This window comes from Lygodium microphyllum, chromosome 9 (assembly GCF_053477565.2).
Source record: "Lygodium microphyllum isolate KBCC chromosome 9, Lygodium_microphyllum_v1.1.10, whole genome shotgun sequence".
Lineage (NCBI taxonomy): Eukaryota > Viridiplantae > Streptophyta > Polypodiopsida > Schizaeales > Lygodiaceae > Lygodium > Lygodium microphyllum.
The window spans coordinates 58099404-58123708 of NC_141143.1; the positions used below are offsets into that span (position 1 = coordinate 58099404).

The 24305-nt window shown below is 44.8% G+C and overlaps 1 protein-coding gene across 1 annotated transcript; it reads left to right on the top strand.

Moving 5' to 3' along the window:
* The first annotated feature begins 4940 nt into the window (after positions 1–4940).
* On the top strand, positions 4941–10303 carry LOC148031073 (pentatricopeptide repeat-containing protein At2g39620-like). Its single transcript, XM_087684594.1, has 5 exons — positions 4941–5228; positions 5638–9393; positions 9560–9629; positions 9793–9870; positions 10079–10303. The coding sequence occupies exons 1-2, from the start codon at positions 5067–5069 to the stop codon at positions 8632–8634; spliced, it is 3159 nt and encodes a 1052-aa protein (XP_087540720.1). The 5' UTR covers positions 4941–5066; the 3' UTR covers positions 8635–9393; positions 9560–9629; positions 9793–9870; positions 10079–10303.
* The last annotated feature ends 14002 nt before the right edge of the window (positions 10304–24305 follow it).

Here is a 24305-nt window from a genome sequence, read left to right on the forward strand (position 1 = left end):
CAGCTACTTCTTTGAGCTATTTTGAACTTGTATTCATCTATTCCCAAGATTAGAAAACTTTCCCAAGCTTCACATTCATCTCTTTCCAATAACAAAATAAAACAAAGACAGAGGCTCTACAGATGGTCAACGGACGGTTAATAGAAAAACATCAAAAAGCCTTTAGCTCAACTTTAATAATTCAAAACCATCAAGATCAATCAATAAGCTTCCAAATACTCTCAAACTCCATCAATCATTATTCCAACCTCTCATAAAGAAGAAAATAGGGTAAATCAGAAGCTCAACTGACCCAAACAAAACTAATCAGACACTAACAGGACATCAATAGAGCATGTTAGAACATCATATCTCCATTATAAAACATCATGATCTTCTCAAACCTAATCAACCTCATCCAAAATATTCCTAAAAACTTCCAAAATAACTAACCATCATACAAAATCCATCAAAAATCAACCATTCAATCCACAAAAACAACAAAAATCAACCAAAAAATCAAGTCATTTCAACCCTCAACATATCCCCACATTTAATCAAGGAGCATCCTCGCGACCTTGGAAAAAGAGCATAGAAGTTCAAAATATTTTTTAACTTGATCTTCTTTAGCATCTTCAAGAAATACCATCCAAGCACGACCCCAACCTATAACCTGTATCAAATAAAGAATTGCAACAAAAGGAAAACATCTTTATCCATTATCACAACTTGAAAGATAAAAGCATGACAAACTGTTAAAGGATATAAGAGGTTCTGCATCTTTTGCATCTTGAGCTATCCATTCATCTTTTTCATCACCGTGTGATGATTATAATACATATTATTTGTTCTCAAGGCGTTCATTGATCCTAAGAAGATTAAATAATTCATTTTGGCTTAATCTTCTTGATGTACATGAAGTAAGAACTTTTCTTACCTTAAGCTCATCGTACTAATGCTTAGATTGGCATTTTGCACACATAGCTTGTGTTAATAGTCTAGTTAGCTCATGTGTGAGTCTGGGCTATGCTTGATATTACTGGGTAATTTAGGCAACCTTAGGTGCATTTATCTAGAGGGTAAGCTAGCACAAAGGGGAGTGTTAAAATGTATGTGTGGTACTAGAGGCATAGGTACTAGAGGCACATGTAATTGAATCCCATAAGCAAAGAGTAAGGTGTATGTCCAAACAAGAAAGCTATAAGGCAATATTCTTGCTTCCTCATCAATATTAAGTCTCCTTCATGTTATCATGATCCCATTCTTGTTCTTCTTATTTCCCTCATAATCTCTTCTTCTCTTGCTCAACCACATTTTGTAACACTTCATCTCTCTCTCCTCTCTTGTTTGTTTTTAAAGACAAGCATATGAGTAACCTTGTGACCGAAGTGTCATTGATCTTGATATAATAGAACCAAAATGTTGCACTCTATGAGGTTAACGTCAGATACACCCTTATTCTTTTAAGTTCAACTCATAATATCATTGATCATCTCTCACATAACCATCTCACATACTTCTCTCAAATTGATCTACAATCTACGATTCCCATGTACGAAATGATAAATGCAAATTGATAGTGGAGTTATAATGAACAAGGACTCACCTCTTTGTTGCAGTTGCTCATGCTGAGGCTCGTTGCTTGCTCCACAATCCATGTGATGGTGCTTGGTTCAATCCATGTTCTTGCTTTGACCTTCGAAAGCAATAAGGAGAGGAGAAGATAACAAAGAAGGGGAGAACTAGAGCAAGAAGAGTTTCATGATGCATTTCTCCCTCTATCTCAACTCACACGCATGCACCCTTATCCTCATCTCTCACCATGAAGGGATGGATAGGAATAGAGTTTCTCTTCACCCAAGTACCTCACTCTCTTCCTCTCCTTCACTCTCCCACAAGCACATAAAGAGAAATAAGAACATAGAGTCCCAAAGTTTGCACACACACGAATAGCTTGCTTTATGCTTTTTCATCCTTTTTATACGAGATTTAGGGTTTCCATCCCTCTTGGATATGTAGTCCACTTTTATGGTCACATGACTTATATTTTATTAATTGCATACATTTCTTAAGATCTATAGTCTTTCTAGAATGAAAAATAAAATAGAGATTCTTTGCTTGTACTTGGAAATATTTCAATTTAATATAAATTGCATGGGAGCGAGCATACTCTAGGATTTACAAAGCAAAATGATAATGCAACTAATGCAATTGCTTCATGATTTCTAAAATAATAGTGCAACTACTTCTTTCTCGTTATTGCTAATAGTGATCCTTGGATTTGCAAAAATGTAATCCATTCCAATTGGTATTTACCTATCGCACTTTTGCATGGTTGGCATCTTGTTACTTTTTAGGGGTGTTACTTTTACGAGAGAGAGAGAGAGAGAGAGAGAGAGAGAGAGAGAGAGAGAGAGAGAGAGAGAGAGAGAGAGAGAGAGAGAGAGAGAGAGAGAGAGAGAGAGAGAGAGAGAGAGAGAGAGAGAGAGAGAGTGTGTGTGCGTGTGTGTGTGTGTGTGTGCATGCGTGCGTGTGTGTGCATGTGTGCGTGTGTGTGGTTTGAAACTTAAGCACGCAAGATTGGTAGGAAAGCCTCATTGGGTTTAAGTAGACATGGAAGTTTAATGTGTTCAAAAGGATCCACATGTATTGATTACCATAGCAGCACTAAAAAAAACCCATATATATACCAAATAGTGCTTTTGCTATCAATGGGTCAAAGTCAATGCTATAATAAGAAGGGTCATACAGGTTTTGGTTAATGTGCTCAACATCATAAGAATAGGTTTCCATTAATCTATACTACATTAAAGTAATAGTCTTAGTGCTTCCTAAGTGAAAAGCAAGTCGAGTATACAAAGTAGGCTCTATATTGCTAAAATGAGAAGTGAACTAAGTGTGTAAGGCAAATAATTAGATTCCTCAAGAATAAGAAACCGCTACATTAAAGCAATGGTCTTAGTGCTTCTTAAGCAAAAAGCAAGCAGAGCATACAAAGTAGGCTATGCACTTCTAAAATGAGAAGTGAACTAAGTGTATAAGACAAATAATTTCGAATTCCTCTAGAATAAGAAACCACTACCAAAAAACACAACTTTATAGTGTTCTTTATCAAATTGTCTCTATTGACATCTACCTACATGCATGAAATGTTTTCATTTTTGTGTTTGGTTTGGAACCCTTATTTGAGTATGTGTTCATGGAAACATGCTCTCTCTATTTTAATTAAATACTGCATGTGGGTGGTACATAATGGTTTCCAACATTTTGGCCAAAGCAAAATGAAGGAGGCAAAGTCAAACCCTTGGTGTTTCCTAAAACCCTAATTGAGATCAAGAATGGTGAGTAAAGAGAGAAACCCAGAATGATGAAAAGACTATTTGGTTTAGATTCTTCAAAAAAGCCTCGGTGTTTCCTAAAACCCCAATTAAGATTAAGAATGGTGAGTAAAGAGAGAAACCCACAAGGATGACAAGACTATTTCATTTTTTAGATACTTCACATTTGGGTGCTACATTGTATTTCCTAGTGTTTTGGCCAAGTTTATTTACAAAGGTTGCAAGAACACTCATGTTCTTGATCTTATCTTACAAGAACAATGTTCATTTGCAAGAAGTAAGGCTCAAGGAAGGTGGCAAAGTAAGAGGCATCAATGGTCCCTAAAGCACCGATTGAGATAAAGAGTGGTGCATGGAGAGAGAAGCCCATAATGATGACAAGAAGCAAATTGTATAAGAGGTGGATGGTAATCAATAAATTACAAAATGGTGGTTAGAAGACAGCTAGAGAGAGAGAGAGAGAGAGAGAGAGAGAGAGAGAGAGAGAGAGAGAGAGAGAGAGAGAGAGAGAGAGAGAGAGAGAGAGAGAGAGAGAGAGAGAGAGAGAGAGAGAGAGAGAGAGAGAGAGAGAGAGAGAGAGAGAGAGAGAGAGAGAGAGAGAGAGAGATGTATTTATGCCTCCAAAATGCTAGAATGGCCTACAAGATAAAGAAATAAGTACATCTAACCATGTCGTCTCAACTTGAGAACAACAATGAAAATGAAAATGATGAAATATGCTAATGCTTACAATCATAATGATTGCAAGGATATGCTAACACCATGTACAAAGTGGTCTCTTGATGATCCTTGAATTGACATGCAAGATCCAACCTCAATCAAATAGGGCTCTCTAGAAACAATGTACTCTTCTCAAGGCAAGAATTTCTGTCAGGGTGGTCCAAGACATCAAGTCCATAAAGAGGAGGTACTTGTCTTTGATGGTGCATGATGATGGGTTGAATTTACTGAAGGTAAAGGATGTCAAGCATGGTGATGGGGTGTTGTGCTCTATGAAGCATGGCTACTTGGTCTAATTGGGGGGGGGGGGGGGGAGGGGAGCGGCCGAAAACCCTCTCAAAAAAGGTAATGGAATCTCCCTTTGATCAATGCCATTGAAGAAAGTAATGATGTTAAGCTAAATAGTAGATTGAGTATCTAGTGGATGGGGGAAATGATTATTTACTATTGTACATTTACTATAAGGTCAAGAGGCATATGAATTGAATTTATGGTTCTATTAATGATGTAGAGGCATATTTTTGACTATAGCAAAGAAACATCACAAAGGCAAATTGGGATTGAAAATTTAGGTGTAGGTGAGACTATGGTAATATAGTATGGTTTATATGTCATCATAAGCATTAGGATGGTTATATTCACCATAATGGGTCTGCAACCATGTGAATGTAAAATGAGGTAAGCATAACCTCATGAAGTTTGTGCTAAGAACTAGCTTGTGAAGTGTGGTTAGTGGGTTGATGCCATGACCATGACAATTATTATATATACACTAACTTGTGTCTCACGAGGTTTGCACTATATCAAGCGTGTGAAGTATGGTTAAGGGCAGCATCCAAGGCAGCTGGTATATAAATCAAACAAATATATACATACGAGAGAGAGAGAGAGGATATACAAGCACAAACATATACATCCAAGGGAGTCTGTATACGTAGTATATACAAGCAAGCACAAATATATACATCCAAGAGAGTATACATACAAACATATACATACGTACGGAGAGAGAGAGAGCGCGCGCTGCGTATGCGTGATCAAGCAATCGGCAATGTGAGATTTCGAGAGGATGGGTGCTCGGGGCACTGCAAAGGGCATGGCGTCCGCATTGGCCTCCACCAACCCCACCTTCACCAAACACCCTTCCCCGCTCATTCCAGAGCTTGTAGAGGCCATCGGACATGGTGGCAGGTACCTTGTCCTTTGGCACAAAATAACTTACGTGACCTCTCAACTCACGCTATGAGTCCACAACTTTTTCTATTTTGATATCTCTGAACAAGACTGCGAGTTCATAATCACAAATGTTTACACAGTATAGTTGCATGTGTTTGCACAGTATAATTGCATCCATGGATGCTTTGCTTTTTGTGAGTTATGCTATTTTCATGCATCTGCATACGTGCATAATTGCATATGCTTAACGTTAACAGCTGGTAGTCATCATAATTGTTGAAAGTTTTTGTTGCAAAGGGTCCAAAACCACAACTTGATTCAGTTGTGCAATAAGAAAGAGCTAGATTTGGTAATTCAGACCGTTGATTGGATGGATGAGCGAGGCTGTCTTGTACCAAAGGAGGTTTTTTACTACCTTGTACAGGAATGCACACTAAAGAAAGATCTCAAGGACAGTAGGAGAGTGGCATCATTGGTTGCCAGGAAAAATCTTTCATCTGTATCTTTCTGGGGGGATCAACTTATTCGCTTGTTTACTTCTTGTGGGAGCTTGCAAGATGCGAACGAAGCGTTTAGTAATGTTGTCAATCCTACAGTTTACACTTGGGGTGCTATAATTTCTGGACATGTCAAGCTGGGGAAATGTGATAGGGCTTTAGAGCTGTATGATAAAATGCAAGTAGATGGCATAAAGCCGGACAAAGTCACATACTTTTGTGTATTAAAAGCATGTGCCAATACAGGTGACATAACACAAGGCAAGGTACTACATGATGAAATCATCACACTCGGACTTGAAGGAAACATAGCTGTTGGAAATACCCTGGTTGATCTCTATGCTAAGTGTGGATGCTTGCATGAGGCACATTCTGTCTTTGACAAATTGCCAAGCCGAACCATTGTTTCTTGGGGTGCATTGATCGCGGGCTATGCCCAGAATGAGAAGAGTTGTAAGGCTTTTCAACTTCTTGATGAAATGCAACAGCAGGGATTAGAGCCAAATGGTGTCATACTTCTTAGTATCATGAAAGTGTGTGGTGATACAGGAGCACTTGAACAGGGCAGGCTTGCTCATGAGATGGTCATTAGAGGTGGATTAGAATCAGATATGCCAATCGTGACTGCGCTGATTGACATGTATGCAAAATCTTCCAGCCTAAGTGAAGCAAGGAGAATTTTTGATGTATCGCAGACACGAGATGTCATCTGCTGGGGAACAATGATAGCAGGCTATGCTCAACATGGTCCTGGTAGTGTGGCACTCGAACTTTTTGGGCAGATGCAGAAAGCAAAAGCTAAACCAGATAGAGTTATCTTTCTATCTGTTTTGAAAGCTTGTGAAAACCTGGGATCTGTGGAGCAAAGCCGCATGACATATGATCAGATTGTGAAGGTGGGACTAGAGACAGACTTGGTGATTGGAAATACCCTCATCGATCTCTATGCCAAGCATGAAAGTTTAGATGAGGCTCTCAAGATTTTCAACCAGTTACCAAAAAGAGATGTGGTGTCATGGGGGACATTGATTGCAGGTCATGCACAATGCAAATATGATTCTTCTGCCCTAAAACTTTTTGAACTGATGCTGAAAGAATCTGTAAATCCAGACGAAATCATTTTTCTGTGGGTTTTGAAAGCTTGTAAAAGTAGTGGAGACATTTGTCAGGGCAGATCTATATATAATCAGATTGTAAATAAAGGATTTGAGACAAATGTTATGATAGGAAGCAGTCTTGTTGGGTTGTATGCAAGTTGCGGAAGCTTAGAAGAGGCAGAAAGTATTTTTGACAAATTAATAGAGCGAAATGTGGTCTCATGGGGTGCACTTATCTCAGGACATGTCCAGCAGGGACATGATTCTCATGCTCTTAACCTTTTCAAGAGAATGAAAGAGGATTGTATAAAACTCGATGAAGGTACATGTGTGTGTCTTCTGAGAGCTTGTAGAAGATTAAGAGCATTAAATGAGGGCAGGCTTCTACACGAGCAGATTAGGATTGATAACACTGGCCTGGAACCACTGGTTGCAAATGCTCTAATTGAAATGTATTCGGCATGTGGCAATATAACAGAGGCAAGGCAGGTTTTTGAGGACTTGCAAAGCCAAAATGCATCGTGCTGGGGTGCGATGATTATAGGGTATGTGGAGTGTGGGTTTATTCTTTCTGCTTTTGGAATTTTTGAGAAGATGCAACATGAGGGCATAAGTCCAGGCAAAGTAGCGTATTTAGGCATTCTGAAAGCATGTGGCTTGAGCCAAGTGCCCAAGATTGGCAAGGTAACTCATGATGCGGTTATGAGATCTCAGCTTGAATTGGACGCACTAGTTGGGAGTGCCCTCATTGACATGTATGTTAAATGCTTGAGCTTGGAAGAAGCAGACAATGTGTTGATGAGGTTACCCAAACGGGACTTTATAACCTGGGGTGCACTAATTGATGGGTATGCTCAGCATGGGCATGGCCACATCGCACTTGAGCTGTTTGAGAAAATGCTAATCGAGGGGGCAGAGCCTGATACAACTCTTTTATTATCAGTCCTAAAAGCATGTGCTATTGTTAAGCATGTAGAAGGGGGAAGGCTCATACACAGTCAGATCATTGCTGACAAGTTAGAGGATGATGTGGGTGTCGGGAGTGCCCTTATTGATTTGTATGCGAAATGTGGGTACCTCAAGGAGGCACGCAGTGTCTTCAACAGATTGGATAATTTGACTGTAGATTCATGTAGTGCATTGATATCAGGTTACGTAGCATATGATTCTGGTCTTCTAGCACTTGAAGTGTTTTCTATAATGCTAGATGAAGGAATTCAACCAGAAAAGATAACCTTCTTATGCATTCTGAAGGCCTGTAGTGCCATTGGTGCACTTGGGCAGGGCAGTCAGGTTCACAACCAAGTTATAGAAACTGGATTGGAAGTAGACAATAGTGTTGGGAACACTCTCATAGACATGTATGTCAAGTGTGGAAAGGTAGAAGAGGCACACAAAGTGTTTGAGCAGATGCATGACCGTGACGTTGTTTCGTGGACTGCTATTATTGCTGCATATACATCAGATGGAAAGTGCAATCTAGCTTTTGAATCTCTGAAGCACATGCAAAATGATAGTATAAAACCAGATTGTGTGTTGCTAAGCAGCATTCTTGCTGCGTGTAGTCACAATGGGCTACTGGAGGAAGGATGCCAACTATTTATGCAAATGAGAGATCTTGAATTTCAAATTGATCACTACAATTGCATAGTTAATCTTCTTGGTCGTGGAGGATGCTTGAATGAGGCTGAAGACTTGGTGAAGACCATGCCAGTGTCGCCTAATATTGTGGGATGGTTAACCTTGTTGACTGGGTCTAAGATGTATGGACATTTTGGATTAGGTAGAGAGTGCTTTGATGAAACTTTGCAGTTGGATTCTGGATAGACAGTTTAATCAGAATTCTATGCTGATACATACGAGTTTCAAGGACTAGATAAAACTTTGTGCTTGAGAATTCTACTCAGTGTATTGAGAATCCTACTCAATGATCTGAGAAGCCAGGGATAGCCTGGACTTAAGCTTCCAAAATGAAGAGGGTAAGATGCCAAATTGAAGGCCATGGTAAACTGTGGTGGAGGTGACCCAGCGACCAAGAGTTACAGTTACTCTCTCTTGTTGAAGGTAAGAAAAAACCAGGGTTCTTGTGGCAAGAATACCGTGCTTTTGGTCATTACAAAACTTTCTAACTGTGTGCTGGACATCGGCCAACTCGTTGTGTGCGACAAAACAAAATCCGATAGAGCAGCCACCGCCTGCTGGAACCTGAAAGGGAGGCCTCACAATAGATGCCAACAGATCTGTCACGAACCACAGCAGAGAAGCAATGCGTGCAATTCGTCATGTGTTCTTTAAACCTTATCCTAAGGTTCACATAATCAAAAAGGCCTTAACCCCCTTTCACACCTATTCACACCCTTTCTATCAATGTGATCATTCACATAAAATAGTCATAAAGATGAGAGCAGACACATTCATCACTCCATCAGACTCCAGAAGCAGATTGTAAAGCTAACCTTCAGATCTCAGGTCTGAATGCTGTCCGGGAAATATGGACCAAAGACAAGGACCAAAGACAAACAGGGATCTTGATTCTTGATTGAATCATGGTCCCACAGGCTGTAATGCTCCTCACGATCCTTTCAGGTTTGTGGAACTTGAACATACAAATTTGTTTTTAGTGGTTTACATATCATGATAATTAGTGACTCTGTTTGGATGTCTTGCAAAACAAAAGATTCTCATTGCAAATATATTGTATTGTGCAATGCAGGTTGATATTGTGTGCTAAAACGAGTACTTGCATTTACAGATTGGATAGCAGCCACGCTGAGGAGAATAACTGTGCAGCTTCAGAGGAATTGCTTTCCCTTAAGGTTATGGTAAAGTTATTTTTTTGAGGTTGAAAAATATGAACTTGTTTAGTGTGGTTTGTTTGGGGTTTTGAGGGGCATGCACCTGGGGGATTGGGAATGGGGAGGTTTTCTATCAAATGGATTGTAGGTGGTCTGACACTGATCCAAAGTGGGTTTTTATGTTTCCTAGTTCAAGCACTAAAGGTTGCGCTTGTCATGGAAGAGAGGCACTTCTGGTGGCAGCAGCCAACTTAGCATCTCACTCTTGGTAAGTGTTTATAATCTTTAATAGTTTGGCTTCTGGTGTCTATTCTGTTTCAATCATTTTTGGTGGTCATTTAAAGGAACCTCAGTCTGTCGTGTAAAAAGCAGAGCTAAAGTGTGGCAGAAAATAACAGGAAGGATTGAAGACCCTAGGCCCACACTGATCAACTAGCCCGCCCCTGACTCAGGACAGTTTTTTTGTGTTTGTCTAGGTAACGACAATAGAATGTAGGCTGAGTTGCAGAGAATTTGATTAATGACAATTGTGCCATCGGCCTGCATGGATGTTGGCTGGACAGGGGAAAGGTTGGACAGCAGTTTGCTATAGCGGTTTATGTAATTTACTGGACTGATCAGTGATACACAGGCTGTTAAAGCCTGTATAAGGATCTCCACTTTTTCACTTGCACATTGTTCATGTGATTTTTGTCTTTGCTATTCTTTGGCCATCTCTTTTGTCTTAGTTAGTGTGAAGTGTGAATGAGGAATTTGAGTGTATCATTCTTATCTGTGGTTTTCAGCACACTCCACATAACCTGTAATCATGGCACCCCAGCATGATGCATTTTGGCTTTGCAAGTCCTCAAAAAACTGCCTTGCCTCTGCTATATTGCCATTCCAAAGGCAATCCAGGAAGGGGTTTGTTGCTGAAAACCAACTGGTGGACTTAAGTCACCACACCACAACTGGTTCAGGGCACATTCTGCTCTTAATGTTCTGGAATTCTGACATTTTGTGCACTAGATCCTGAGCTGTGACACTGCTCCTAAGCTACCTTCTCCCGAAGTAGAGGCCTTGGTCTCTTGCCCATCCAAGGCCTTCTTGACCTTCTTGCCTTTACCCTTCTTATGGGATTTCTGCTGCTTTTCAATGTCTTAACTCACTTGTGGATCTTGTGCAGTTGTTGGTTGCTCCAAATACGCAAATGCCTGTTGGCAATGGCTGAAACTCAGCTCACGATGGCTGCTCTACCTCCTCACGATGTGTTTCTAGCAAGAATGAATGATCCTCTCTCTCTCTAAACCTTTGTTTTTGCTCTCCCAGCCTTCCCCATGTTTTTCCCAGCCTCTCATTAGAGATTTGAAGTGGCAGCCTTTCCAAATGAATTTTCAGCTTTACATTATTATATTAAATTTCAGTCTAAAATTACCGAAAATAAATGTAATAATTGTTTCGGTGTTCAAAAAAATAATTTGACCGACCAGTAACTAAATTGGCTAGGCCACTTCATCTCCCGAGTGTCCTTGTGCTTTTTTTTTTTTGCACTGTTGAACCGATCTCTCTAGCCGAAACTCCTCCCCTCGCCTTCCGCCTATGAGAACCCTGCTGGTGGCCGATCTGTAAAGGGCGGAGACCCCGCGAACCCAAACCTGGGGGAATCCCAACCTCACCATGGTGCCCTCCAGGAAATCCTAGTCCACCCTGTCATAAGCTTTCTCGAAGTCCAAGAATAGTACGACCAGTCTCTGCTCACTGTGTTGAGTCCACTTTGTCGCCTCAAAGAAGGTAAATACATTGTCTAGGATGCTCCTATCCTGGACAAAGCTTGTCTATGTGTCATGGATGATGTTTGGAAGCACGGGTCGTAGTCACCTACCAATCATCTTTGCTAGTGCCTTATAGGCCATTGATAATAAGGTGTCATGAAGTGAAAATCTCCTAGAAGGCCATCAGTAGGGGGTCATTCACCACTTCCTGGTAGGTGGTGAAGAAGGCCTTAGATAGGCCATCCTCCCTCGGGCATTTCTGCCCATCCTGTGTATGGAAGGCCTCTTCTAGTTCCTTCTTTGTGAAGGGGGTTAGGAGGGAGCGTCCCATCTCCTTTGTGACGAGGGACGGGATGTGATCCCAGACTTGCTGTCTACATCTCTGTCCTCTAGCTGAAGCTGTCTCCTGCTGGAAGAGGCGCGTGTAATAGTCGGTGGCAATCTTCATCACCTTATTTGGGCTAGAACGAGTCCTCTCATATACTGATCCCGAAGGTTGCATATGTGCTCTCCTACGGTCCAAGGCTGGTGCACCTGGAAGAACTCCTATTGCTAGCAAAAAGACCTCCCATGCCTCCTGCTCCTCCCCAACCATGCCCTGGTAGTTTCTGCCTCTGCCCTGTTGGTCCTCCAAGGCCTCCAGGTTGTTGAAGTCTCCTCCAACGATCGAGGAGTCCACCTTTGGGAGTCCATCCGTGATCTCCACCCAGAACATGCTACATGCCCTAACCTCCGTAGGGGCATAGACATTGAGGACTCCAAGGCACGAGTCCCCAATATCCAATCTGATCCATAGAACACTCCCTGCCACTATCGTCCCGTGGTCATGTACACAAGCTGGTGAAACTTGGGCTAATAGAGGTGCATACGCCTCCACTCCTATCGTGGGCACCTATGGCGTGCTCCCAGTAAGTGTGCGAGCTGCCCGGAAGTACCTTTCCAACCCGTTGGGCCTGGGTGGGGGTGAGCTTGTGCTCCTGTAGAAGTAAGATGTTGATCCGTCCGGCAAGGCTAGGTTGTAGCTCGTGCCGAACAATCAACTTCCTGGAACCATGTGCCCCATTGTAGTGGAGACTATTCACATTCCAAGATGCAAGGTGCAAGCTCATGGGGAAATCTGTGACTGACCGAACAGGCATCTGTTCGGTGTGGAAGCTGCTGATGAGGAGGAGAAGCTATGAGGCATACAAGTACGCTTTGCTGCCGGTTTGGACGGCGAGCTCCAGTTTCCCATGGTGTCTCTTGGCAAGACCATAGGGGTGATAGATGCTCCAAGTGGTACTATCAATGCATCTATCAGCCATGCTGAGAGTCGTGACTCTATACATTGGTAGAAACGGGCCGCTTGTGCCAAGGGCCACTCGATCACATCCCTTAGAGCTCTTCACTGTGGAGGAGCTCGAAAGATAATGCTCAAGTGTGGGACCTCGGCACCAGCCCACCGGTTAATGTTCATCATGCAACTAGGCCACTGCTGTGCAAATACTGCTAGTCCTTCTTCTCCTATCCACTGGGAGATGTGGTCCGCTACCTGACTCTTCAAATCTTCCTCTACCTGTGTAGTTGTCCACTCCCCTGAGTGAGAGGACTGAAGAAAAAAGGCGTAGTTTGGTCCATCTGGTGGTGCTAGTAGATGGACCTTGCCCCTCCTTGACTTATGGACCACGAAGATCCCCACCTCTAGAGGTAGTGGGAACTCTTTGCGCTTCGCAATTCTTAGGTAGGACCATGGGTGACTGCGGAAGAACTCTTGTGGCAACAGTTGTGCTTGTCTCGAGAAAGTGTGACGAGCAGCAGGGGCAGATGAGCTGGTGGCTATATGGGAGGGGGAAAGACTGCTGGTGTGAGGAGGATGTAGGCGTGTGTGGCTCATTACCTCCTGTGGGAGGGGGGGTGGGTCTGGGGGGGAACACCTGTACTAGGTGCAGATCAGGGGGGGTGCTCGGTAGGGGAGGTGGTGGGGGGGAGGAGGATCGAGGGATGGTGGGATGGACGGAGGTGTATGGCGGGTGCGGGGGGGGGGGTTGGTGGCCCTGGAGAGGGGGGGCTGTGGGCCATGGTCAGTGGGGGGGGGGAGGGGGGGGTCATGGGATGTGGGGGTTGTGGGATCTCAGGTGAGGTAGTCTGTGGCACGGGTGGTGGATGTGGGGGGTTGCGGTCCTGTTGGGTGGGGCGGGTAGGGGGGGCAGTGGAGTGCTTTGTCGAGGGGGCGTTGCTCACCCACCTGCTCCCTGCTATCGAGGCTGGGTTTTAGGAGCTGGCTGCGCTCCCCTTGCCGTCTCCCTCTCTGTTGTCTTTGGACCTGTGTGAAGCCGTTAGCATCCACTTGCAGGCATGTTGGCGGAGCCGCCTTAGCTTCGAAACGCATACACACTGCTGCCTGATGTCCAAAGTCATGGCAGCGCAGGCACTGCCTTGGCTGCCTTGCCACAATGACCTGTTGTCTAAAGGCGTGCCAGCTCGCCTCAATCTCTAGGAACTATGGGATATTCTTGACCTCTTTCACTGCCACCTGTACCTTTGGGACTCTTGCTGTTGTCACTGCATCTGCGAAAGACGCGGGAAGGACAATGCCGAAGAGCCGTCCAAAGTCTTCCACCAACTGGCAATACTCTATTGCCAGGCCGGGGAAAAGAAGAGTGACCGGGTGCCAAAGAAACCTGTTGTGGAGTGCAAATACCTCTACAGTAAAGCCACTGTACCAAGGTACCATGTATATAACCCCCTTCGTGGACGCATATGGTGAACTGGCAAGTAACTCGCGAGCTACCTCTGCCGAACTGAGCCTCTGACTATGAAGATCCCTTGGCCCATTAGGACCGCCTCCACAATTTGCGCTGTGCCGATGTGCAGCGTGGAGTGAAGCGAGTCCCCAAGCTGGGCCTTGGCTGGGGAATGTCCTACTACCTGACCATAAATCCCTGTTTCCTTTAGCTCTAGCTCCTTAGCTCGGACGGCTAAGAGCTGCTCCTCAGAGAGGATGACACGCAAGGTGTTTGATTGGGGGGCACTCGCTGAGTGCGCCGGTGTCTCACAAGAGGTTTTCATTGTGCGACCCTTATGAGGAAACTACCAATCACGTCGCGGTGCTACTTGAGGGGGAAAGTTGCTGCAGGAGAGGGAGCAATTGGAGGGTGGGGGGAACAATGTTAAGGGGGGGAAAGGTTGCTGTTTTTGGCAGTTGGGGGGGTTGTTGGATACTGCGGATGGGATTGCAATTGCAGACAGAGGTAGCATGCCGGGGGGGGGGGGGGGGTATGGCGGGGACAACAAGGCGGGCGGGGGGCCAACGGTGGGGGAGGGGGGGGGGGGGACGGAATGGCGGGGAGGGTGAAGTAGGCGGAGTAGGCGGTCGAATCCGTTGGTGGGGGGGGGGGGGGGGGGCGGCGAACTGTCGGGGCAGAGGGGAAAGGCGGATACGTGGGGCGCTGGGCTATCGCGAGCCGTCAAGACGTGGGGGGGCCAGTTGACATAGCATTGTGAATGATCTGGCGGGCGCAAACAGACGTGACGGGGGGGAAGCTTGCGACGTGACGAGGGCGTGAGCTCGACTCTACATGAGTGATCAAACACCCTCTGACCCCCTCACTTCCTACCTAAACCAACCACCATTTCGGAGATGACTCGTCCTTGTGCTTACATCCGAGATCCATTATATCTAGAGCTGTCCACTCATTGAGGAGTGAAGGTGCTAGCTCCCTCATGAGCATTAGGTCTACTAAACCTGATTGAGCCGAATCTAAAGTCAGCTCTAATTGGAAAGCATCAAGGTAAAGTTGCAACAACTCTGCAACAATTGAGGATGGTCTGCCAAGTCATCCTCCTCCATCCATTTGGCATCCATTGGTGAATAAATTTGAAACTTCACCGAGTACCGCTTGGAAACCTTACCTCTGATCTTCCACTCTTTGTGTGCCAAAATCTGATGTGGTACTAGTATCTCATCGAGCTTTTCAACCTTCGGCTGAATTTCAGCGAAGCAAGCTCACATGAAAATTGTGTATCTGCCAGTGGGGAGGCCATTTCAGCTTATAACATGTATCATTGATCCTCTCCAATACTCGAAATGGCCCACAGTATCATATACTTAGCTTTGAATATAATCCCTCTTTGCCCTTCATCTTTTTCAGTTGTGCCTTTTCAAAATGCCGTAACATATAATCGCTCTCTGCAAAGTGTAAAGCATGCTATGACGATCAACTACTCTCTTTTGCTTATCGTGTGATCTTTGAAGTGCATACTTAACCTTTTGATAAGCTACATCCATGCTCTCCACATAGCAATTAGCCTCAAAGATCTTATCTTTTGTGTGCAAAATGGGGGTGGCTTTCTTACCACCCTCTACCACCTCAAAAGGAGCCTTACCAGTGAAACTATGCACAGTGTTATATGTAAACTCAACCAATGGCAAATACTGTTCCCACTGTGCTTTGTGGTTTGATACATAGCACTTCAAAATATCTAAAATTGTTGAGTTAGCCTCCTTGGATTGACCATCGGTTTGTGGATGGAAGGATGAAGAGAATTTTAGCGTTGTGTCCATATTCTCAAACAATCCTTTCCAAAACAAACTTGTCATCGGCGGTTGACGATCACTTATGATGGACTTTGGCATACCATGGTACTTAAACACATGTTGTATAAAAAGACGTGCCATATGATCAACCTTTTAACTTTTTTCTCATTGGAATGAAGTGGGCTTGGTTATTGAATCTACACATGATAGTCCATATCCCATCATTCCTTGTAGATGTACATGGAAGCTCAAAGATAAAATCCATAGCAGTGGTCTACTAAGGCCTATCAGGAATAGGCAAGGGCTGCAATAAACGTGGCATCCTTTGCCTATCATACTTGACTTTCTAGCATACTATGCATATCTTGACAAACTACTCAACATCATTGCCTCAAAGTTGGCCAATAAAGAAAGCGCTCAACTACTTGAACTATGGCATCAATACCTCTATGACCCGCATCGGGAGGAGCATGACTCTCAGTCTGCTTTGTGACACATAGTTTTCCATGCATCATTAGAAGGCCCTCTTTGAAGTACAAAGTGATTATGCCTCTAGCCATTGGAAAGCTGATCATATACATTTCCAAAGTCCAAATCAGCAGCATACTAATTCTTCATGGTATCCAACTCGGTGTTATAAACTATGTTGATAGCTCGTAATTGAGGCTTACGAGATAGTGCATCAGCCACTGCATTCTTTTTGCCATCTATGTGCACAAACAGACAAGAAGTTTGCCCACCGCATATGCTTCTTAGATAACTTCGTATGAGTCAAGAAGTAGTGCAAAGTCTCAAGGTCTATTTGCACCTTGAAATCAGCCCCTAAAAGATAGTGTTTCCATGTGGAAAGTGCATGAATTACAACCAAGAGCTCTTTCTCATAGACCTGCAAATTCCTCTTTGTACCATGGAGAACATGACCTAAGAGTGTGCAATGGAAGAGAAGCACGAGCACAGAGAGAAGTAGAATGAGAGAGAGGAAGCAGAAGATGATGGAAGAATACTGCATCAACTGAAGAAGAATGCTGATACAATGATGGTAGACCTATTAGTCCTTGCATGCAGTCCACAACATCAGTGAGGGTACCAGATCAGGCTGATGATGATGGCAGCATCGGAGACGAAGGAAGATGACGGAGTCAGTGTGTGCACCTGCCAGGGAAGAAGAAAGATGATGATATGAATGACTGTCAAGTGGAGAATAGCTATAAATAGCCACAAAACCCCTAAACTAGCCTATCGAAATCAAGAAATGCCATAAATGCTGGCTGACCAGCATTTAATGCTGGTCGTGGCATAATAAATGCCTAGACCAAAAAATTCGATTGGCAAGGACAATGTTTGGCAAGTGTGGATAGTCTAGGAAATACAAAAAGTGCTCATGGAAGACATATTGGAACCCGACAAATAAAAGAAATACACCCGGATAGCTACTCTAGAATGAGTACCCTCCCCCATCAAAACACATGATAGACTTGTGAGAGCTCCAAAAGTTCTCGTTTAACTTAGATTGAGGCTCATAGGCAGGAGATGACAAGGCATGACAAACATGATTGCTAACATTCCCTCTGAGATCCTGGATGTGGTGGAAGTTCAAGGAAGTAACGGATCTTGGGATGGCATGAGGAATGCCAATGTCGATGAAGTCTGTTGATGAAAAAGCTCCTCACGATCTTGGGAAGCCCCCTCTAAAACACTAGGGGCTAGGAAATCCACAACCACATCACCGAGATCGTCCCCCTCTGAAAGGGATGGGGGATATGAGCGAACCATTGGAGGAGAGGGTGGGGGATTGGAAGGAACCTGTGGAAAAGATGGTGCACAAGCGGGAACGGGGGTGGCAACAGACAACTGCCTCGGAGGAACTTGCATAAGAGAAGGGAAATGGAGCCTATAAAGCCCTTTCCTGCCAATCTGTCGCGATAATAGCCCTCGTAATAGAACCCTCAATACAAATGGCCCGTTCAATGATGAAGACAACCTAGGTACCAAGCCTAGTAAGGCCATAAATTGAGAGGAGTGGAAAACCGAAGTCCAGAACATAAAGGGCCTGGGAAAGAGAGCTCGATGCGTGGTTAGGAAATAAAGGCAAAGTGCCGACACCACAAATAGGCACCGAAACAATATTACCAACAGTGATAAAACCCTTAGAAGGGCGTAGATCCTGCAACAAATCACCTCGTGGAGTCATATGACTAGAAGTTGCACTATCAACCAGCCAAGGTCTCTCAAAGGATAAGGCAACTACTGAAGAAGGCTTCTCCAAGTCAACAATATGAAGGAACACAGACTCATGGGTAACCGTTGGAGTAGAGGTAGAAGGCTTGGATGTGTTAGTTCCATCCTTTGCTCCCAGATGAAGATGAGGGTACTTCTTCCAATATTTCCCTTTTGTATGTGTCCCCTTCCCATAGTATGGGCATTTAGGCTTCTCTGAGTTGCAGTCAGAGCGTGAAGAACTCTCTGATCTTTTAGCCTTTGACTTCCCTTTCTTCTTCTTTCCCCCTCCCGAACCTGCAATAAAAGCTTTGTTGGAGGTGGATCCACTAGCTACCTCTTTGGTGCACTCCTCATACTCCAAAACAAGCGGGGGAAGGTCCTCCCGTAGAAGCTTCTCACGGGTCCTTGATGTAAGAAGGCTGGTGTAGAAGACATCAAACCGGGGAGGAGGCAACCGAGTCAAAAGAATCATAGCCATATCCTCTGAAGAGATTTTTCCGCCAAGGGACGCAAGCTCATCCCTTGTGCCCTCCAACTTGTTGATATGATCCTTCATGAAAGAAGAATCAACAAGAAGCAGCATCTCTAATTTCTTCTTGAGAGTAATCCGATGGGCAAATGCCTTCTGATGGTACAAAGAAGCAAGCTTTGTCCACACTTCAATTGCTTGCCGCAACTTGCGAACATGCGCACTAGGACAGAACCATGTAAGCTCATAAAGAGGAAAGATCGGGCCCTAGAATTGAGCCATGATTCCATAAGGCCGCACGATCCATCGATGCTCCAACGGTGGGATCCTCCATTGGATGAGAAATAGGGTGGGTAACAAACTCCCAAAGATTGAAGGTATCAAGGATACACTTCACCTTACATGACTAGAGCGAGTAGTTTGAACCATCAAGCTGGTCCTCTTTGGGTAAAGAAGGGAGTACAGGCACCTGTATTGAGGGTGCCATGAATGGCATATAAAGGCCAACAAAACGGGCCTTTTGTGAAACATAGAGAGAACAGGGAGGAGAGGGATTTTGTACAAATGGGCTAGGAGACCTTCGTTTATCGCGTGAACTAGGACAAAAATCTCTCCATCTCTCAAAGGAAGGGATAGAGACCTCATCCTCTGAGTTAGCAAAGAACTGGTGACAAGACATCTTCGAACTTGCAATCTCCTAGAAAGTTGCGTTTTACAGAGAAACAACTGTCGCTTGCCACTAGGAGGCTATCACTTGCACAAAAAATTGTCATCCACAGTAGAAAACTGTTGCCAAGGTTGAGGAAGTTGTCACCTACAGAAATATGTTGGCACTTGGACTAAGAAACAAATACTTGTAGAAACACAAATTTGTGTTTTGTGCAAAATGCAAAAGTTGATGCTGCCTGATGCAGAAGCGCTGCCACTTGGTCCCTAGAGACTATTGCCTTGCTCATTGGGGGTGAAAATGGGCAATGAACCATGTGTTTGGGCTATAGTGTTCAGGCAATATGAGCATAGGATCCGAAGTCATTTTATCCTTTAATGCATTAAATGCTGAAATTTCCATTGCTGACCATCTGGATGCACATTCTTCTCGTGCAAAGCATACAATGGAGAAGCAATCTCAGCAAAGTTCCATACATACTTCTTGTAGTATGAACAAAGACCCATAAAACTGTGGATCTCATGAACATTCCGAAGATGTGGACTAATTGCCTTAACCTTAGCAAGATCCATACAAATGCCATCAGCTCTGCCAATACAATGTGGCCCAAAAAGTGAATCTCATGCAAAAGGAATTCACTTTTCTTGTCATTAATCAACAATTGAAGCTTGGGCATCTCATTGAATACTATTGTCAAATGCTTGCGATGCTTGGCCTCATTGTTCGAAAAGACAATCATGTCATTAAAGAAAGTGCCCAAATTCTTTATGTCGCTGAAAGATGCGATCCATCATCCTATTTGAACGTGACAGGTACATTTGTAAGCCCAAATGGCATGATAAGAAACTTGTACAAACCAAAAGATGTTCGAAAGGCTGTCTTGGATATGTTAGCAGTCTAGACATCTCTGGTATGAGTCTGTCGGGTATGACTAGGTTATTCAGGCATTTTATTATGGTTATTATGATGCTTATCTGGGGCATTTTATGTTGGCCTATATCATGAAGATATGTATTTTTAAAACCTTACTTAACATGTGGATTAATTTTTAATCACATGATTAAGTAAATGTTGAACATGTGAGGTGCAACTGGGGTTAGGGTAAATTTATGAGCCCGGGACTCGAGAAAATCATGGGATATCAAAGGCAAAAGTTGCTATAAGCGATGTTGCATAGGTACTTGGTATTATCTGGTGTCAATTGTTGGCCTAGGTCATTCATTTGGCCATAAGTGCTAGTTGTTGGTGACACTAGAGATGTGGCGTTTAATGGTACCTAGCACTGAATGGTCAAAGATGATACAGAGAGACTCGGTGTGGGAGCTTTTGCTCAACCGCCAAGACCCACGGACCGCTTATTGTTTCAAGCGTTCCAAGCCGAGCACTAATGGCTACCTCTCACATAGCCGACGCACCATTCATATCTACAGGTGTAGTGAGCTTACCTCCATGCCGATATGAGTTACCTCCTCTCCCGCGCACTCCGGTAGCTCCATGATCCAAGTGCAAGCTTGAAGCAAGCTCCATCCTCAAGCTCCACGCTCCAAGCTCCATCACCGTGAGCAAGACAAGAGAAGAGAAAAGAAGAGAAGAAGAGAGGAGAAGATGGAGAGCTTCTCCTCCTCGGTCCCTCACCCTCACACACTCACTCCCTCTCACTCTCACACTCCCTCTCTCAAGCACAAGCTCAAGCAAGCAAGCAATAAGAAGAAGAATAAGAAGAAGAAGAGGAGAGCCACCTTTGGCCACACACAAGAATGAGCTTCTCATTTACTTTTCAACTTTATATACAAAACCCTAAATCCCTTTTGGGCGGTCATCTCCTTATCCTCTTTTTTACATGGCCGGCCGTGTGTCAGAGATCATAGCCTGTTTTGGAGGGCAGTCGGACCAGCAGCAGCAGTCGGACCAGCAGCAGTCGGACTGCCACGTGGCAGTCCGACTGCCTACAGATTTATTCCAGGCTGCGCCCTATTTCTGGCGCCCCGTTCTAGGTGGTTTTTCGCCTATTTATTGCCGACGTTTCCAGCAGTCTACACACTCTTCTCTGTCGCAGATTACAGACCGGTGCCGTGCAGATTTCTGTCTCTGTTCACAGATTTCAGACAGCAGACAGTGCAGACTGCAGCAAACTTCGAGGTGGACAGCAGGTCGCATCGTCGAGGTGGAGACACGCAGTCCAGCGCATTGCGCCCGTGTATATCTTTGTATTCAGCATTCTTTATACAACAGATCTTCATTGTACTCTGTCTCTTTCTCTCTCTTTTTCTCTCTGCGTTCTCTCTCTCTCAGTCCTACTCTTCCGCACCGCTGCACTCTGACATGGTATCAGAGCAGTGTTTGAGGGCTGACTGAGCGCAGAATCAACCTGAAAAGGAGTTTCCATCGCGACACAAATTTGCGTTTTTTGCGTTTAAGGGCAGACAGGAGGGCTGCGCCTTGGAACAAGGCTGAAACGAGTGTGGGCACACAGGAAAGGAGTACAGGTGGTGGATTTGCTGCTGTTTAACGCGGAGGAAGTTTGAGTTTTCAACCTAAAAGTGCAGGTTTTGCTTTTTCATCGCCTCCGGCGGGTGAAGAAGCTTCGGGACGCGGAAGAGCCTTAGCAGGCTGAGTTTACTCAGTCAGAGGGGGCTGCTTTTGCGTTTGAGAAGGCATTGCAGGTGAAGATGTCTACAGAGATGGACTTGGAGTTCCAGGCGATTATGGACCGGAAGGTGCCTGTCTTACCGGCTCTTCCTACAGATCAGAAGCTCAACGGCGACAACTACCGCATTTGGCGCGTTATGATGTTGGCCATTCTTGAGTCCTATGATTTGGCGGAGTTGGTACAGGAAGATATTGACCGGCCTTCGGTAAGAGATGAGTCCAAACTCTCTTCCGATGCTCGTGCGGAGTTGGCCAGGGCCCAGTCTCATTGGGACAAACTGAATGCCAGGATTCGATCCTTTCTCTTTCTATCATGCACCACAGCCGTGATCGCTCACATCGAGCACTTGACGGTGGCTCGTGAGATATGGCTGGAGCTTGATCAAATGTACAATCGGATGACCCTGATGAAGAGGGTTTCTTTGGAGGTACAGATGCGGACCTTGTCCGTCAATAAGTCTTCTTCGCTAAGGGAACACATTAACAAGCTAAGGCAGCTACAGATGCAGGTTCAGAATGCGGGGAAGCCAATTTCCTCCGAAGACATGGCGATTACACTCTTGTCCCAGTTGCCGCCACGATTCGGTATATTTTACTCTGCCCTTATTGCTTCGGGGCGAGAGTCTACTCTTCGGTGGGAAGAGTTGGTTCCTATGGTCCTGGACCAAGAGGAACAGTTAAAGGGACAGAATGCTTCCAAGACGGAGGCGTTGACAGGTCAAGCCTCTCAGAAGAAGGGGAAGGACCAAAAGAAGAAGAAGGGGGATAACAAGTCCAAGAAGGACAAGGACAAAGACTCCACATGCCATATTTGTGGAAAGACTGGCCATTGGAAGAAGGATTGCCCTGACAAAGACTCGAAGGACACCAAGAAGAAGGAAACCAAGGATTCTGGAGTGGTGGCTGCACCCTCATCAGCTGCATTTCTACATTTAGTTGTCATTGAGGACGCTTCACCGAATGCTTCTGATGCTGCGATGGCGGCTCCCCAATCTCGAGAGTGGATTATTGATAGTGGTGCCTCACGGCACATGACTCCTTCATCAGATGGTGTTGCCCAGCTGCGACCTTCGCGTGGGTAGGTTCTCATTGGAGACAGCTCTTCAGTTTCTATTGCAGGTCGGGGTAAGATGCAGCTTATTCCGGATGGATGAGGTGGCACCCATACCTCAGAGGTTTTGCATGTACCAGGATTGGGGTACCATCTCCTTTCAGTTCATAAGATTTGCTCCCTTGGTCTTTTGGTGGAATTTGACAGTTCTACTGTGCGAGTCCTTGATCGTGAATCGAGGAAGGTTCTATCATCTGGATATGAGGAGAACGACATTTACAAATTGAAGTCTTCCACTGCCCTCTCTTCTCTTCTTCTTACCTCACAGTCACAGTCTGAATTATGGCATGCTCGGTTTGGTCACCTGAACTATGACTATCTTCGGAAGGCGTCACGTGGACAGCTTGTTCGAGGGTTGCCGGATATAGTGGTGAGCCAGCAGCCATGTGTCTCCTGCATACGGGGGAAGCAGCATTGGGATGCCATTCCCCACACAGCTTCGCGGCGGTCTACTTCACCGATGGAGCTAGTATCTACGGATCTATGTGGCCCTACGAGGAATGAGTCCTTGCGTGGGAGCTCCTACTTCATGCTGATCGTGGATGACTACAGCAGGATGACATGGGCCTACTTTTTGGCACTAAAGTCAGAAGCTTTCTCGCACTTCAAGGATTGGCTTCTCTTTGAGGAGAACCGATCAGGCCGGAAGTTGAAGACCTTGCGATCCGACAAGGGAGGTGAATTTGTGTCTAATGAATTTGCTCGGTTTTGTGCAGATAGAGGAATTCACCAGGAGTTTGCCAATACCAATACTCCTCAAGAAAATGGTATTCTAGAACGGAAGAACCGCAGTGTGATCGAGATGGCGCGCACCATGATGGAGCACCGACAGACCCCTCAGGTTCTGTGGGCCGAGGTTGTGGCTACTGCAGTCCACATCCTTAATGGATCCCCTACTTCGGCCGTGGAAGGGATGACTCCATTTGAGGCTTATTTTGGGACGAAGCCAGATGTTTCTTACTTTCGGGTCTTTAGGTGTGATGCCTATGTTCACATTCCCAAGGCTCACCGTGACAAATTTGAAGCGGCTTCCCGAAAACAGGTATTTGTTGGCTACAGCTCCCAGTCCCAAGGCTACCGACTGTATGATCCCGTCAAGCGGGATGTATATACTAGCCGTGATGTGCGGTTTGTGGAGGTTCCGGCTTCTTCAACGGGTGAGGAGCATCCCGTTCTTGGAGTTCCAGGGGAGAGTTTGGCTCCTTCTACAGTTCCACTGGAGCCTGTGCCGTTTGATTATGATTCTGTTTCTGACACAGAGTCTACTGTTCCACCGGATCCTTCTGCGGAGTTACCACCGGTGGACATTCCAGAGTCTTC